General features: G+C 34.6%; 1 protein-coding gene across 14 annotated transcripts in view; it reads left to right on the forward strand.

Annotated features, from left to right (window-relative positions):
• Positions 1-19148, forward strand: part of LOC114936050 (CUGBP Elav-like family member 1-A) — a 194155-nt gene that overhangs the window by 116821 nt on the left and 58186 nt on the right. The window contains exon 1 of one of the 14 annotated variants that reach the window (XM_085481666.1): positions 14148-15490. The exons of the other annotated variants lie outside the window; for them this stretch is intronic. Coding sequence (XP_085337792.1) covers positions 15361-15490 — 130 coding nt within the window. The 5' untranslated portion in view covers positions 14148-15360. Of the gene's footprint in view, positions 1-14147; positions 15491-19148 lie in introns of those variants that run through there. 14 annotated transcript variants of the gene reach the window in all.

The following is a 19148-nucleotide window of genomic DNA, read 5'->3' on the forward strand; positions in this document are numbered from 1 at the left end:
ATCATCTTTCATATACTTACGCGAGCTGAATTGTTCGTTATATAATCGCAAATAGTAGGAAACAATATGTTGCCACGAGCCATCTTTTTTTCAAAATAAAGTCACACTATGTAATTGGCACTTAATGTCTATTACATCGAGTGACTTCATCTCCTTGAAACAAAATAGTCGTGTAAGCAATCGATTGCATTTGTCACGAGAAAAATAAAAAATATGCACTAAATGCAAAGATGGTATAAAATTAAAATATTCAATATAAACGCCAATTTAACAGCAAAATACTTTAATGTGATTACGTTCTTTCATTTGACCGACTTTGGCGAGCTCTCACGTTTGATCGCATCAATCCGAAGGAAATAAATGATGAGCTGCTGGCTTCACGAAGTAACTAGTGCATGATTCGGTGTATTTCGAGGAACGTTTTCTACGAAAATTGCGAAAAATAGAGACGCGAAGCAAAGGCGAAAAGAGCGGTTAGTCTTGCACCGCAACCGCGTCAGTGATAAGCTCTATATCTTATCGGACAGAATAAGTCGGTGAGTCAGCGATAGCAATTCGTAAGCAAGACACGTATCTGCCATAATCGTACATCGTCTTTCGTCTCGGTCGAATATCTTATCTTATTGTTTATCGCGTCTACATACAAAAACTCCGTATGGAGAAACGGATGCGGCGCGACGTTTTGCATTTGCAGCGACGACGATTCTCGATGGCGGAATCATATTAGCATGCGAAATACGCGAAGCGCTCATGCACTTCGGCCGTTGGCAGAATTTTTGCTTCGTCACTGCACTCGTATAAGCGCGGCGATACTCTTCATTTTTTAATTTCACGGAATACTTTATAAAATTATATGCATACTTTACATGCAAATTATATACACGTTAACTATTGATATAACGTGCGCGATATAATGACGCTGAAAATTGTCAGCATAACGTCATATTTACTGTAAAAATTTAATCAATTATTTTATAAAATATAAAGCGATTAATCAGAGTTAAAATACAATTATAACAAATTTTTTTCACAAATCGCGTTAAAGTGTATAATATGTAGAGATACTAACATGGGCGTCCGGGTAGGATTTTTCCCAGAAAGAGGCATGATTACAATTTTTTTGTTATTCTTTCTTAATTTTTTAAATTCAAATTTTTTATTATTTTGTTATTTCTCAATATTTTTATATTAAATAAAATTGCAAATGTTTAATTTTTTGCTTCTCTTGCCCAAAGAAACTCATTTCTTTATATAATTCGGAATAATCCAAGATATCTTATATTACTACATCGAAACACACAGGTATAAAAATCCACAGCAAACGAACACGGGAATGTTCCTGTTGACACCGGGAGTACTCTCGAAAATAGCATCAATATTATATACAGGAGCAAGCCACATTTCGGTCACTGAGTGTTAGAAGCAGGTCTTCTCTCGACCCTTTTTTCGCAATGGTTTGTTTTCATTCGACGAAAAGTCGATAGAGCGTGCACAGGCTTGAAAATCTTATCGGCGCGTGCCGCATAACGCGCTGCCAGACGCGAGTAATATTTTTCAGCCTTTCGAGATAACGTCTTTAGAAGTGCACAACGAACTGATTCTCTTGAACGTCTGGTTTTAAATATGGCCGTGTCCTCGAACGTGTGCCTATGCTCGCGCGACTGATAAACATCCGGCAAATCGACGTTTCTACTTGCAAAGGAGCGATTGTTGCAATACGTATCAAAGGAGAACTAGATGGAGCTTACAACACGCTTTGTTCTCTCTTGTCACTGAAACTTCTCGCGATATCGATTCCAAGGCACAACGTCATAGCTTTTAATAGGTCTCGAACACAAAACATTTTCTCCCCCTCAACACTTTGATATAATAAATATATGCATTAGGAATGCTCGGTAAAAATTACATCTTTGCTGAGTATAACAGGCATAGATTAACATGATTTTTTGATGATAAAGATATAGGTAAACTTTTTTTAACTCTACTTTTGAAAAATCACATTATTATTCATTACTCCGTATAACCGAATTAGGCGAATATAAAAAACTCAGGATGATGTAATAGTAATTAACATTATATTAAATGCAAGCAGAAAAATGTATGATGCAGCCGAATAGCAATATCGATCAATATAATATTTCGTGCATTCAAATATATACGAGAGTCTATAATTAAATATTCATATAAATACAAATGGAAATGTGCAAATACATATATGTATAATAGTTTAATATCAAAAGCTTAGTATCAAAAAATATATAATATGTTATCTTTAAGTCTGCAAAAATTTAATTTGATAATTAAATACCAGTAAAAATTGAACAAAATTTTGTTTTGAAAACATGTTTTTATGAATAATTTTCAACATACTTTGAAAAAATATAATAAAACTGATAGTACGACACGTTTTATTGAATTTTTGTTGGAAATATGAAGATGATATTTTCGACATATATATTTCCTCGCACATACAACTCATGTAATTTTCTTTCCTTACACAAGTAAAATGTATCAAATTTTCTAGTGAAGAGATGTATAACATTTTTTAAAAAGTAGCAAGTTCTTTCGTATTTACTTTTATTATATTGCGCATAGACTCTCTATAAAAAGAATTTATATAAAATTCTAATAAAAGCCAGGCTAAACTATTTATCGTCGAATAACATCATTAGTAATGATTTCAAAATAATATCTCGCAACGAAGTGATGCTTTGTAACATTTATTTTATAAATATAAATATCTTTATCATAATATATCAATATAAAACAATATTCTTATTTTCTATGCTAAAAGCATAGCTCCAGTTTTTTTTTATGAAAAAGATATAAAAACTTCAATTTATCTCGATATATAAAGCTCAATTTATTTTATAGTAAAAAAATAAAGAAAGGATTACCGTATCTACAGCTATTTGTGCGGTGAAATACAGCTGGTTTCTAATTGTCTTATTTTTGGATCCGTTCATTGATCGCTACGGAACGATGTAACAATTAGCGTGGCATGGCTGAAAATAGAGAATGTCTATAGTGAAATATTCTCTTATTGTTTGGCTGTTGCTTTTCGAGGTCCTTTGGACGGTTTTACAGGTCGCCTCGACCGCTTTGAAGTTTCCTGAACGCTTCGGCAGTAGAGCGGCACGCACAGCGGCCGTTGATCTGGCGCTAACGAGACTCTATTTGGATATTTGAATATGCATAAAGCGAATGCGCAAAGTGCTGGAAAGTAGATCACGAGGATCACGGAGTAAATAGAATCCACTTCGGCAAGCTCGAGCTACGACTTCGAATCGAAGTTTGTACGCGGTGTGGCATACTTCGCGAGATTAGTAGGCACGTATCTAAAAGTTAAGTATTTAGAATGTGTTCGAGCGTGATTAAACTTGAAATATTTCAGTTTAATGTACATACTTGATCGTATAGTCGACAAAATATTTTTCGACAAGAGACGTCTCCATTTTATTAAGCAATAAATTTACAATTTTATATTAGCCAAAAATTAGAATTATTATCTATTTTTTTTTAATAATTGAATCAGTAATGTTACATGTATTTTGCACATTCTAATATTTTATTTTAATTTTTTTCTATTAATATTTTTTAATAAATTGTAAATTAGAATATCACAATGTTTCCTTTCCGCGTTCAAGAAACGTCAATTTCGAAAATTTATCGAAAAATCTGTGCGCCTATATATAAAAAAAACCAATACTATCTCGTATATAAATCTGAAATGCAAAATACTACCTACTAAATGTTCGAATGCTATGTTGTAATGATAAATTTAGCGGGTTGTGTCTTTCGAGATAATACACGTCAATGCATTTGACGATATGAATGCACATCGGGAACCCGATTGAATTCGTATAACGGGGCTAATCCAACTGGGCGATTAAAAGCAGCGGTTGTATGCAGTGGCGTGACCTATTGCGGACCGACAATGCGTGTCCCCGCATTTATGATTCGGATATGCGTTTGGCATTCGTTCCGCGCGCGCGGAGAAATATTTTCGCGTTTCCCGTAACGTTGCGCGAACCACCGTAATGACTCGACTCACAGAACGGCAGAACGGCTCGCGTGAAAATGGAGAGCGTAAATTCGAACTCTGAATATCCCCGCTGCCGATAAAAACAGACCGCGGTTTATCATGCCGCGGCGATTTTTTTTCTGGTATTTCTGACTGTCCGAGCATAGATTATTTTTGTTACACACACACCCGAACGCGATGCTGTAGCGAACGTATGTCAACTCAGTCCACCCAGGGGAAGGTTTATACTCCGGAGTAAATGTTTTAACAAATAAATGCAAAACATATCAAAAATATTCTCAAAATATTAGTCGAAGAGAATGATATGTCCTAAATAATATATGCATATCATTCTTTTTATTATGTATACGTAGCGAATATGTCAAACTCTGTGTGTCTTTTAACAAGTAATAACTGCATCGCATACAAACGTGTGTTGTTTCAAAAATATTATTCCTCTACAATGCTTGCTGCACTTGAAAGAAGATATCTAAGCACAGTCTGGCGTTGTTCATAAATACCAGCTGTTTACTTTCACGTAAGAAGCACGTGCAGGTATACCACGAAGGAAACGTGTATGGATCGATAATAGCTGGAAAATTAACAATCATACGATTCTATTGTCAGCGATTTCCGACAAGTGTTCTAGCGAAGAACATGTTCAATTTAAAATTCATTTGACATTTGTTCGAGACAAAATACTAATAATGAGAAGGCATTAAGAAGAAATAAAAACTGTGGAAGTGATAAGTCACAAGCAAACAGCAATTTCTGCTTATGATTATACAATATTAAATTGATGTATTCATATATCCATCTTAAGAATATATTCTCTACATTTTTATATAAGTTCCATGATTCACACACAGAATTCAATTATCAACGAATCTTGGAAGCCAAAAATTTAGAAAGCTTTAAACCAAAAAGCAAAACTAAAAATGTATTGTGTCAATTTGCGCTGGTTTCTATTTACTAAATTATTGCAATATTCCATTTGATAAGTACGAATTCATATTCTACTCAAAGAGACCAAACGTCAAGAGACCGGAGATTGGAGTTTGCGTGCTCGCTGTATATATATATATAATATATATATATATATATATATACGACACGTTATTTGCAAAAGGGGCATGTCCGTGCTTGCTTTACAAGTGACTACTGCATAAGAAAAACAGATCCTTCGAGAATAGGGAGAAACTATGCAGATCGATTGGAACCGGGCCAAACACTTATATATCTCGCCGCGTCTACCAACACTCACTCCTCCTCGACACTCGCGTTATATTACAGCCTGCGCGTTTAACGCCCGCTGCATAATAAAATCATCTCTCATCGGGACACTAAATATCGCTAACCACGAGACTCATGTACGCCATCCGACGAATGACAAACATGCTATGCTTTACTATTAAATCATGCCACATTCCTTCAAGTTTTAGACGCGCAAATTCAATCATCAAAATATGTATATATATATGTATATGTATATAATGAAAAATATATATAGTTTATAACACGTCGACATTCTTTTTTTTTTTTTTTTTTTTTTAATAAAATTTTCGAAAAATAAATATTTATAGCCGAAATGAAAAGCGTGTCATCCTATAAAACACATGTTCACATATTATATTTTATATGTATATACCGTTATAATTAATCTTTATCGAAAAAGTGAGAAGCAATGATTTTTAATACGAATCAATGTGTACATATATATACAGTATACAGATATTTTATTTTTAGTCGATAGAACGCTTTTAAATTGTTATGAATTATTTCGCGTATACAAAATTTATTTCACATAATAATTTTCGTCGTTACACAATAAATGCATGGAAACCAGCTTTATTTCTCGTAATCGGTCGCAATCCTCTTCTGACCAAAGTATTAACTGATTTTATTTATAATACTTGACGGATTTATATTCTCTGTGTGTGTGGACAATGATCAGCAATTTAAATAGTAGATATTGACTGCGCTTAATATTAATATGCTATAATACTCATTTTAAAATTATTTATTTCGACAAAGCTGGCATTTAATATGCGATATTACTTTAGCATCTCCAAACTGTATAATAGAATTAAAAAAAACAATTTTATCATTTAGATAAATGATGCTTTCAATAAAATTCTATAATGCTACTTATAAGATTTGCACTCATTAATGTGCGAGCAAAAATATTTAAAATATCAACTCTTCCTTTCTCTTTCTTCATATTTTTAATTTAAACTCTAACGCTATTTTCAATAATATTGATATTGGCCATATTAAACAAATTTAGAGAGTGCTTAACTTTTTTTATTTGTTAGACTTTTTTTTAAACTTGCATATTATCGCATTTAATAATAATGCATACTAAAAATAACACAAAATAAATTTTATATAGTTTTAAATTTTGTGCATTTCTGTATATACATAAATATTATATTACGGCAGAGAAAAAGAGAGAGATTTACAGAGTTTGCAAAACTTATAAAGCTTCATACATTTAATTTTGTTATATGTCATATAAAACAGAGAAAGGGAGAGAAAGAGAGAGAATAATAACGATGAGATTAAAATATATATGATATTATATTTTCAATTATACAACAATTATGAACATGAAATGGCAATCTTATGCAGTTGATGTTTATAACTTTGGCTTTAGTCATTAAGAAAAAAAAACTTTCTATTATATAGCAATTTATAAAATCAATCTTTTTCTATTTCTTTTGAGCTTTAACTTTTTTAATTTTTAAATAGCTGCATCTATCGATCTATTTTTAAAAATCTCGTAATAAAAAAAAAATAAATTATATGTTTAATAGAATTTTCTCTTTTTCCAACAATCGATTTTTTGAATTTCTGAGTTTTCTATTACTTGATATTAATTTGAATCTTGAAAGATTTATAGGGTCAGATTATTGAGTTAATAAATTCTTTTTTTAGATGAGAAATTTTATAGGATTCTTTTATGTAATTTCCTAATTGCTTTAAGTCTTTTAACGTAATGTAAGAGCTTGCGGTCTTTGTCGGGCCTAGAGAAACACGACGTAATCTATTCTTTAGAATAGCCATCTCAACGCTTCCCCTGAGCTTCCCTTAACGACCTTTCGAAGATCGACGATGGCATGAAACTTGCTCGAAGCCGTAATCTTCCTTTATCGAGCGACCGTAAATCCGGGCACGAAATGACGATCTCGATTCCGGGATTTCGTTAATCGATGAGAGCGCTAGATGGGGTGGGACTAATGAAGCAGGTGTTGCCACAAGGAAATAGCAGGGCGCGAATAACGCGGCAGGAATTCCGGTAACCCAACACTCGTCTACGGCTCTGTTTATCGCGGCTCAGCGACTGTGAAACACTGCCAAGTACAAAGCGTAGAAGGAACTGCATTCGTTACCGTGACGCGTGCATCGCGTAAGGCTGCTGCGGTTGCGGATTACATCACCGTCTTACGTCTCTTCTTTGATCTAGTGAGAATTTTCGAATTGCGCATGCAATTGCAATGATTATGCTAAACAAACGCATTCGTTTGATAATCGTAAAAAAAAAAAAAAATCAAAGATGTAAAAAAAAATGATCATGAAAATCCTAATGAAGATAATTATACGCATAGAGAGAATTTTCTCTTAGAATTTACCCTGAAAATTATAGTAATTATGGACAATATGGTAAAAATGTCTACCACAATAAAATATAAAATATGTTCGATGAATTTTACTATGTACATATTAATATTTTTTATTGCGATAAATATTAATCAAAGAAATTCTTATAAAATTCTTTCAATATCATATTGTTCATGATTACCATAATTATCAGGATAAATTCAAAGAGAAAATTCTCTCCGTGTGTAAATATAAAATCAGTAGAAAATAATTCGTTCAAAAAATATATACCTTGCACACTAATATAGGAAACCAAAATTATCTGTTCGAATAAAACAGAAGCACACTTCATAGATCTTCTCTATAGATAAATGGAAATAAATTTAGTGCAAATTAGCATGAGAATAAAAGTATATAATTGTTGGAAGTGCATGATTGGGACAAGGGATTACATTTTCTTGCATAATGCAACTAGTGACACGTCTTCACGTGTACGCTTATCATAATTGAAGCTCAAAGCGATGATATCCATTCAACTGAAATGGTCTCTAGTCGGACATACGACCTATTTGCAAGAAATTAATCGTCGACGTTAATATTCATGTCAGCGTGTCCCAATGGTATCGTTTACATCGCGACCGTCATGGAATTGGTTTAATGTGAAACGAGGTAGAAAGTATACATAGACGTATATTAGATATGGTATTTGCCATTGCTATTGACTCTGACGTGTGTGTAAACACAAATCGTTGGCATCAGCGGGGTGGCAAGGAGAATTAGATGCAGCAATTGCATCGACCAATACTGTTTGTGTAAAACATCGACATTTCACATCGATTGCCGCACTCATGATATTTGCATCTCTATACTTTCGATGGGCTATTTAGAGAATAAAAATAAGTTCTTCTTATATAAAGCCAGAAATGTAATGTGCGAGTACATGATTTGAATAATAATTTAAGAGTTGATAAATTTAGATTACTGTTTGAAGGACTATGTTATCTATTTAAATCATTCTTGCTAACAATGATAAATTTTAATACATGTACATATATGATTTGTTAATCTTGTTAAATGTATGTGTATGGTAAATTTAATTCCTTTCATTTAAATTCTTGATAACACGTTATGTCAGGATTATATCTAGTAGATATATAATTTAGAAATATTTATTGTATCGAAAAATGTACAAAAGATATCTATAATATTATACAACAAAGCAACAAATTCTCAGAGAGGAGAGATGCTAGAAAAATTATTTTTAATTATTTTCAAATTCAAATTGTCTTCTACTTTCTTCAGAAACTTATTGCTTGTAGGTTGATTCCTTTTTTTTTTTTTTTTTAATAATTTTGATTGATTAATCAATTGTATCGTATTATCTAATCTCTTATCTTGCAATTTGAAAAACAATGTACTTATATTATTCCATCAAAAATATTGTATATAGATTTAGAGATTAACTTTGCGTATATATCATTTCATTGCTGATAGACAGATATTAGAAATTTTTTAAATAACTTCTGTATACGAAGAAAGAGTAAATTTCGTGATGCATAAAATTGAAATACAAAAAGCGTCGAGTTCTCCTCGCGACAGTCTCACGTACGTATACATATGTATATATTCGTCCGCGACGGTAGTCGGAATCGATGAAATCGCAGGAAGTTAGCGTCAGAAATTCAAAGGAGATTTCTCCAAATGTCGGCGGGCACACGCGGCTGCTTGCATACGCGCCAATGCACGCGAGGATTCTCATCGATTATGTGCCAGGTTAACGACGACGAGCACGACGACCACGACGGCGGTATATGCGGGCGCGTATAAATAATGCATCATCATGTCGTTCGAAGGAGACAGCCCACAAATATCCATGAAACGTCGATGGCAGCGATGACCTCGTGGCACTCGTGAATCGTCCGGTAGTTATCGTTCAACACTCGTCTCTTCTAGACGAGGTATTTGTGTAAGATGATGTAAAACGAAAGTGCCGTTTTCATCCCGACAAAAGATATTTTCGATGGAATTAAATTTTAAGCTTTTAATTTGCAAAAAGCTAAAAACACGATATAATTGATTAATCAATCATCAAAACGATAATACGAAATTAAGTATAATAATAAAAAAAATAAAAGTAGAGTAGAGTTTAAATTTGTGAAAACAATATTTTTAAAAAATGTTTTTAAATAATTAATTGCGAAATATATTTATCATTTAATTTATAAATAAGAGTTCTATTTCCCACTCTAAAATTTTTAACTTTGAAATATAGAAAAGAGATTTATTTACTTATAATAAAATATTAACATCTTATATACTCTGCATTCTTCGAAATATATAATCTTACCTTTATCTACATATTTTTTTATTTAATCGTGTTTAATTAATTAATTGATTTATCATATTGTACAATTACTATATTTTTTTTATTTATTCTTGTATTTTCTCCTCTCGAAAGAAGAGAACGATGTTGCATTTTGTTTGTTTTGGATTTAAATATAAGAATATTATAAAATGATAAATGTGTTATTTCTGGTTCAACATTCTATATAAAAAAATGCGCAAACAATAATTAATTATTATTAAACAAGTAATAATATTTATGTATTATATTTCATATATTCAATATAATTTACTAACTTTTGATTTTATATAACGCGGCGAACATATAAATCTATGGCTAAAAATGAACGTTTTCTATAGGGGGATTTGCACGTGCATTAAGTTTACGAACCGTTGCAGAAATAGCGCAAATCGAAACTAATTTACGGAGGATCGTGGCGTCTAAAAACAGGGTTGCGCTCCATTATTCGATTTATTGGTGTTTTCGTATAAAACCGAGAAACAACGCGGCGCTTGGCCGCAATGTTTATCCAATTGTTTATGTTACACGCGCACCACATACGTGTTCGCTTTGTTTGCAAATAACGCGGTAACGATGACGTACATTTGGCACGAGTAATTCAACATTGCTTCAAGATTTACATTGCGCAAGATTAGAGACGCGAAAAATCGCATTTTAATACGATTTATTAATGAAAAAAAAAATCAGAGAAAAATTTGATAATGAATTTCTAATTGAATAATTTTTATTTTAACATGTATGCTAAACGCGCAAACGACCCTAAATAAATATTTGATAGATGTCTGCGGATTTTTTTTTCGGCTTTGACGGGGTGAGAAACTATTTGCCGGGACAGAGGGAGACGGAAATTTAGGTTTTCCAGCAGTTTCGGCAAAAGTTCTCCGACGAGTTCGACGACGGCGCCAACTTCCTCCGGCAACAAAGCGACTACCCGGCCGTCACGGGCAACAAATAAACACCCCGGGGGATTACTCGCGATAATCGACGGTGTTCGTGAGTAATCGAAGTTTGCGACTGTTGGACCCTGAAGCGTTCTCGCGAATAAGAGTGATTAGACGCGAGCATAGCGGTCTCGTTGTTCCTTGTTAGCACTGAAGCTCGTTTTGTTTAACCCGATTAGGATTTTCCTGCGATCAACTAGCTTTTTAATGCCCACCAAAAAGGTTTAATTAAAATTATTCTCTGTCGTTAGTCAAATTATATCTATGGACGTACAAGCTGTTTTTTCGAAAAACTTTGGCTGACGTATTTTTTAATGAACTTGGAATCCATTTTTCTTAAAGTGAAATTTGGAGAACCATTATTTCATGAAATTTTTTTAAATGTTGTAAAAATATTAAAGATATTTTAAATATCTTAATTATCTTAATTTGCGTAAGTCAAAGATATGGGTAAAGAGAAGCTTTTTTAATATTTCTACACTTTGAGACAATATGGTATTGGAAGAATTTTATAAAAGCTTCTCTGATTAATATTTACCGCAATAAAAATATTAATATCTACATTACACAATAAGGTATGAAATATGTTCGATTAAATTTACCATGTACATATTAATATTTTTATTGTGGCAAATATTAATCAGAGAAACTCTTATAAAATTCTTCCAATATCATCCTATACGATTACCGTAATTTTGAAGGTAAATTCTAAAAGAAAATTCTCTTCGTGTACTGTTAAAAGTCGCTATACCAGATATAATGACAAGCAAATTATGGTATATCATTTCGCACGTGCATATAATTTTAAAATCCAAATTACCAGCTATCTCAGATTCGCAAATCATATTATTTTCAAATCATCCGCAAATCGACTTCAAGCACCGCGCCGCGGATCGACTTTATCCCGTTCGCGGAATTATCCCCGACGATTGTGTTAACAATTCGCGCGGCCAGACAATCCGAGCTGTCGCATCAAGGACTTTGACGAATTACGCGAAGTTCGATCGATGGCAAATTGCAACTGATCGGACGTGACTGCGGTCGTTCGACGCGCATGTCACGTCGACGCATCCTCCGCGGACGACAGACGAATCGCCAGCACGTGCTCGCGGCGCGGGTGTATATGTACATGTATCGCGGGCGCTCTTTCGGCAATCCCGGTCACGAACCCATCGTTTTCGCCATCGGGCGAGATCTCACGTTTCCGGCGTTTCCGGCTGACTCACACAATTTGCATCGCGCGCGCGCACACACACACACATACATACACGCGTGAACATACGCAAGCGCCGCAAACGTCGCGCTTCGCCGACTATTGTTTCACGAGTCGCGACGCTACGGGGATTGTCCGCAGAGTTCGTTACGATGCATTACGACGGAATGCCGTAAATTTGCGGTCGGCTTCCCCGATTGTGATCCGATTGCCGTCCGCCTCGTAGACGAGAATGATTTCGATCATTGCGGAATTGCGGATTCACTTTCTTCTTCATCGAATTTTTGATGTTTGTTGAAAAAATGTTGCGATTTAATGGATGTCCTGATCCAATTCTTATGGATGTTATTATTGAAAAAAAAAATGTTGCAATTTAATGCTGCTGTGAATTTTCATTTATACGAAGCTCGAATAATTTTTAAAATAAGTACTATCAAGATATTATTAAGATAAAATGAACATTGAAAACTCATGGGTGAGTTTACGTGGCTTACTAAGAAATAGTTGAGTCAAGCATTGGAATAGAGAATTGAATAAGCACACAAGCAATCTCGGAATTAGGTTGACGTCAATTAAATGTTTCCTTTCTGCGTTTCTTATATCGCGTAATTTCGGTCTCATTCAAAATAGTTTTACGTGCACATCGCATTGCGATCAGTTGATGAGCCCTTTGCTTGTCATTCGCGAAGATTGCGTGTTGCTTCGGAAGCGAATGAAACGGTGCATGAATTATGACAAAGCGAGAGAGAGAGAGACTGAGTTCTCCGAATCACTATGGATGGATACCCGAATGAAACATATACAAAGCGGATTTCCGGCGGGTTCCAAGGAGATTCCGAGTTATCAAGCGAGAATCGAATGTATTGCAGTGCTGCAGACTAGTTATCTTGAGTATAGATGCTGAATCGAATACAAATTTAATGTCGAAATTCAATGATCTGTGACTCTCTGTCAATGATATTAAACTGATATCAAACGGAGATAAAACGACTATTGAATCGATAGCGGGTAGACATAGAACTACTATCAAAACGCTTAACAAATAATTTCAGATCTATATCACAATTCTCTAATGTTCATCAGACAAACCTGTAATTGAAAGGCCACACAAATCGATATCAAAGAGCTATCAAGTTATTGATGTTAAATCAAGTTGATATAAAATCGATTAACTCAATGCAACTGTCGAATCAAACTACTGTCAACCAGGTATAATGTTAATTATCAAAGTATTATTTAATAAATAAACAATTCTTACCCGCAAATATCAGACATTAAGCAGATCAGATATTAAGCAATATCTTAATATTAATTAGGTACAACTAGTCATCCTTTTCGTCCGTATGCGCAAGTAGATTCGACAAACAATAGTCAGACAAGTTCAACAAAGAAAAATATATGAGAGAGAAAGAAGCGCAACTGTCAAATGATTGTCAATCGAATCCAGCGTTAATTATTATGTCAGAGTATGATTGAATAAATAAGTAATTCTTAGCGAGAGAAATATCAGACATCAAGCAGATGCGAAACATACATTAAATCTTACATTAGACAAGAATATTAATTAGGTACCAACTGGTCATCATTTTCGTCCGTACACGTAAGTAGATACAACAGACAGTAGTCCGGCAAGTCTAACGAAGAAACGCATATGAGATCGAGAGAGAGAGAGAGAAAGGAATGCACAGTCTCGAAAGCTGATGCCAGACGCGTGGGAGTTAGAAGGAGCGAGAAAGACAGCGAGAAACGACAGGGTATCGGCAACGGAGCGTGAGTGACTGCAGTCAGACATGCATGCACGCATACAGGCGCGTTTGCACACGTATACGTACGTACACGGAGAAGCGGAATGAGCCAGAATGAAAACACCACAAGGAACACCGAAGGGTATCCGCGGCAGCGGAGTAGGTAGGTAGGAGTCACGAGTGCACGTCGCGTCACGGCGAGGAGACGAGCGGGCAGCAAAAGCGGGATGGTAGGCGAGGCGAAGCGAGGCGAGGCGAAGCCTCGAGAGTCGGCAGCGTTCTCTCACTTGTTGAGCGTCGCCACGAGTCGACGACGACGAGCAGAATCCATCGGACCCCGAGACGCGCTCGCGCTCGTTCCGCGCAGAAAGTCGCTTCTTCCGCGCGCGCGAGGAAGATCACGTCAAAGTCATCATCTCGGGGGGACTCGATATACGAGGGTGGGTGCCTGGTGGTGGTGACTGTGTGGTGGGGGAGAAAGGGTACACACGCGACACGACCACGTGTATCGACGCGCGCATCACGGTGGAAGCGAGGCGTGTTGTGCACAAACGATGTACGGTATGCGACAGTGGGGTAAATGTTATTATTACCATTGTTAATAATAGAGGGAGAGAAAGAGAGAGGAAGGCTATTTTCGGGTTATTTTGGAGTGAATTTCTGCCGTTCGCGGAGCATCTGTCGGTGAACGAGTGCCCATCGTGATATACGAAAGACCAAGTCTATAGCATCGTAGTGATGAAAGCAAGACGACACTGTCAAGTCTTTCAAGTTGTCACTACTCCGAAGTATCGATCGCTGCTGCTTATTTTTCCGTCCGCGACTCTATTATTCTCTCCTATTTCGTGTTACTGTTGTCGTCGGGTATTAGAATATGCACGTGTTGAGAGAATAAAATCCCTTGTTCCATCAAGAATCGTCATGTCAAAGTGATCGTTCGGGTGAATAATAATTGTCAAGTTCCGATCAAAACCGCGAACATCGAACAGTCATTTCGATCAACTCGTCGCCATCCATAATAGCGTCCACCATTGTTACGCACGGTTGTTGTTAACGCGATGGTCGTGTATATCGGGATTACATAACTGCCGGATGACAGTCTGTTACATAATGAATCACTGGTGGCGCAGAAGGAGCGGTTTCTGAAGACGGAGGAGGTCGAGTAAGCACGTGTTACTCCAAAGCATCAAGACATCTCATACGTTCATGTTGTTCAGATCGACTCGGAATTCGTTTTGATTTCGATATCGGAGAAGGTAACATGCGTTCATCCGTGCCGTAAAGAAAGAAAAAAAATTGTGTCGCTACACGAACTAATTGCATGAAGGAAAAAAGACAGCGGGAAACCCGAGCAGGAAAACTTAATGACCGTGACATGGCTCGGACCTGACAGTGCGAACCTCGGTCGGAAAACGCTGGTAAAGTGGAGACGTCAAAGAGAGCAACGAGAACGACGGTGGAAGTAACACACTATGGCAATGAAAAGCCAGAGACACCGGCACAACACCGGTACCAGCATCGGTTTCCCAAAAGCTCATTATCCCGCTATCAGCCAGGCTTACTGGGCGCCCCAGCCGCAAACCGCACCTTATTCCATCCCAGGTATACTGGTTTATCAATCTCAGATAACGCGCAGAACGATTGTTCTTTAAGATTTGTTGGTCGCGCGAGGGCAGCTATTCGAATCGAAGGCTATTATCGGGATTAAGCGGGGTCGAAGGCCGGTATTTGTATCTCTTATTTTTAATTAAACGCAATTATCCGATTTTCGACCTGCAATAACGTCATTTGTATTGATCTACATATCAAGCGGATCGTCAACATCTCAGGTGTCACGCATATATATTTGGCTATTATATTCAGATATGAAATCGAATTCAATTAATTACCATGATTTTTGTTTACGCTAAATATAATATGATGTGTACGGAATTTAAAAAGAGATGGACACATTCAGCCTAATAATATTAACGAATTTAAAATATAATTATAATATAATTATAATATAATTATAATTATAATTATAATGTATAATAACAATTTTAATTATAATTATAATTATATTAAAATTAGTGTGTGAACGTAGAATGTTTATTTTGACTTTTAAAATGAAAATAATTTTCACCTGATTTATATCGAAAAATAAATGATCATATATTCATCGTCATATTAAATGTAATTAAGTAAGTGTCAAATGCAAATAACAAAAAAATTTCAGCAACTTGCTCATAAAATGACAGTACCAAGTTATTAAAATAAACGCAGTTCTATTTCGCGCGTTGACAATGATTCATTCTGTACTTATAACTGACAGACGCATATGTGTCAGTTTCTCTGTAACGTGACAGAAGAATTTTGAAACATTTAATATTTTTTTTTAAAGTTTATATAAGTAACATTTATATATATATTTTCTTTTTAGAAAAATTGATGCATTAGAGTAAATACCGAATACTAATGATACCGATACTTTATCTTACAATCATTATTAAACAAATTTTTTCACAATGAAAGCATTTAATTTAATAGATATTATTATATATAGTAGATAATACATTTACTACAACAAAATTTTTGCATCTGCCATAATTAAAATTACGATTTCAAGTGAATTTTTTCCCAAAATTTATATTGCGCATTTAAATGATATCAAAAAACACGATGCCCAAATGTAAAATATTAAGCTTACGTAATTAGAAGATAAGCTAATTATATAAACTGGAGCTTTTTGTATAACTGGGGGCTTGTGCCAAGATTTCCGAACACGTGTTCCGAATTCTTTTAGAGCGAGTTAATTAACACATAATCTACAATTTATAATTTGAATATCATCGTTACTCCATAATATATTTCTGAAAACAATCTTATGTTATAAAAGGATCGAAATAGATATAAATATATAAACTCTACTAGAACTCATGGCGAAGAATAAAGATGCCATGAAACATTGATCAAGATATTTCGCTACACTTTTATATTTAAATTATATTGAAATCGAAGCATCAATATCTCTTATTGAGAAAATACATAGCAAATAAACTTGTTTATCCTCTCGCATAATATACTTAATTTATTCTGAAAGGAAAAATTTCTGAATTCTATATGTCATTTAAAAGAAAAGAATGGAAAGAAATAGCATTATTTCACACTGACTATCTTGTGTTTTTATCATTCGTGTGCTTCCTCGAAATAGTATATTATTATCATAAATTAATTAATACACAGTATACATTGCTTTTTAAATTTTTTCGAGTATTTTATTAGATTTATTGTATAGAATTTAACTATGTTATATATATTCCTTTTTTTTATCTACAAAAATTTATTCTAAGAATTTATCCATAAAATAAGAATTAAATGTAAGAATATTATTAGATCTCAAAGTATATAAGAGTGTATATAAGAGTTTCAAATTTAATTTAATTAATTTACTTTAGTATTATTAATTAATTTTTTTTTGAATAATGAATATCAATATCTAGATACCATTTATGATGAGAAAATAAACAAATATGTCTACCTAATAATAACACGAAATTTATGCATTCTTAGTAACGAGGCCCATATAACTTGTTGAAAAGTACAACACTCGGCTATCTCGAGTTGCTTCCCTCTTCGATAATAATTATCTACAGAACGTGACGATAAGGTTCTACTTGTTTTTCTTCGGGATTTAATTTGGTGGGCGATTGCGAGATACGCTATAGCGAAAAATCGACCTATCGGTTCGGAAACGGATAGGTAACTCGCAAGGTGACACCGACCCCTCGATGACGTTATGAATAGTCAGAAGCGGTTCGCGAATGGTTGAGGAGAATGAATAAGTACGTACGTACGTACCTGCATAAATATACATGACCGCGTTGCGTATACCGCTTGAGCCATCACTATTAATAAAATAAAGGTATCCCGACTGTGCGTCGGACGCGTACGTGTCACTGCGCCGTCAGTCAATATTCGCGCGCGTCTCACCGAAATGATTTGAAGGGATCCTCTCCTGTCGACTATTTTCGGCCGATCATAACTGGCAACGTCCACCGTGAATGCTCGAACCCTTTGGTGTATTTTTTTCGGCAATAAATCAATTGTCTTAATTTATAAATGTAATATAAACGTTAAAGAGACAAATTTCTGCTGCTTTTTGTTTATTTATTTTTTCCGCGTTGCCTTATAATCAATTATACTTTTAAATTGTTCTTTGTTTCAAGATAGCGTTTAAGACGTGAAGAATTCATATAAATTAACAAATACAATTTCGAAACTCGATTTAAAAGTCGTTAAAATAGATCTGTCATTATCAGCTGATTAAATGGAACTTAACTTGTGAAAGCGTCTTTAAGAAATACGGATCAGTAGTAACGAATAAAGTTTGATGATCGAAAAATTTTACATGCATTTTACTTTTTTTTCTGAATAATATCATTGAATAGAATCGCGGGAATATTAACGGAAGACTCTGCAGCAATTGTGTGGATTTGCCAAGAGCGAAAGTATGTTTATGGCAGTCATGCAAAGTATTGCTGCACTACCGATCACGTTGCAACTGAAACGAGGTTATTCATTCCGTAGATTTCACACACATAATACGATCAGAAGGTCGCATTCATCAGGCTTGATCGATTGCATGCACATGATCAGTGCATACATTTAATATGATTATCGAAATAATGCGCATTATTCTAGCACTTGAAGTTATTAAATGTGCTATTATTTTAAGATAAATTGGCAAAGAAAAAAAACACATAACTTATTATGCATCCGATTAATGGTTCAACTTTTAAACTTTATAATAATAATGACGCTTAAATGCCATAACATTTTTAATAATATTATTTCTATAATAATATCTTCAATAATTACTTCCTTTCATGTATTATCAGCCTAAAGCCAATTAAGTTGGAGCACTGTGTATGTATATTTTCAACAATCCTCTGTCAAGTTTATGTAAAAAAAAGCATTAAAATATATATTTTATTTCCAATCTTTCCAAGTATTCAATTATCCGTTTGCTATATCTCATCTAGCTGTTGCCAAGCCGCAGTATAACTTCCGTTTGTTTCAATACCAGGATATTAATTTACCAATGTATTGACAAGCGCGTCAGAAGTTCTTACTTATAAGAAGATATGTGATTGATTCTCCGCAAGATTAGTCGGGTGTTTTCCAAGATTATAACAACGATTCATAAATCACGCGTAATGATTTTAGCGTCAAGCAACGTAGCGTGCAGACCGCGTTAGAGGCATTTTATTCTTGCAGT

This window comes from Nylanderia fulva, unplaced genomic scaffold, assembly GCF_048542155.1.
Source record: "Nylanderia fulva isolate GAGA-0341 unplaced genomic scaffold, ASM4854215v1 Scaffold19, whole genome shotgun sequence".
Lineage (NCBI taxonomy): Eukaryota > Metazoa > Arthropoda > Insecta > Hymenoptera > Formicidae > Nylanderia > Nylanderia fulva.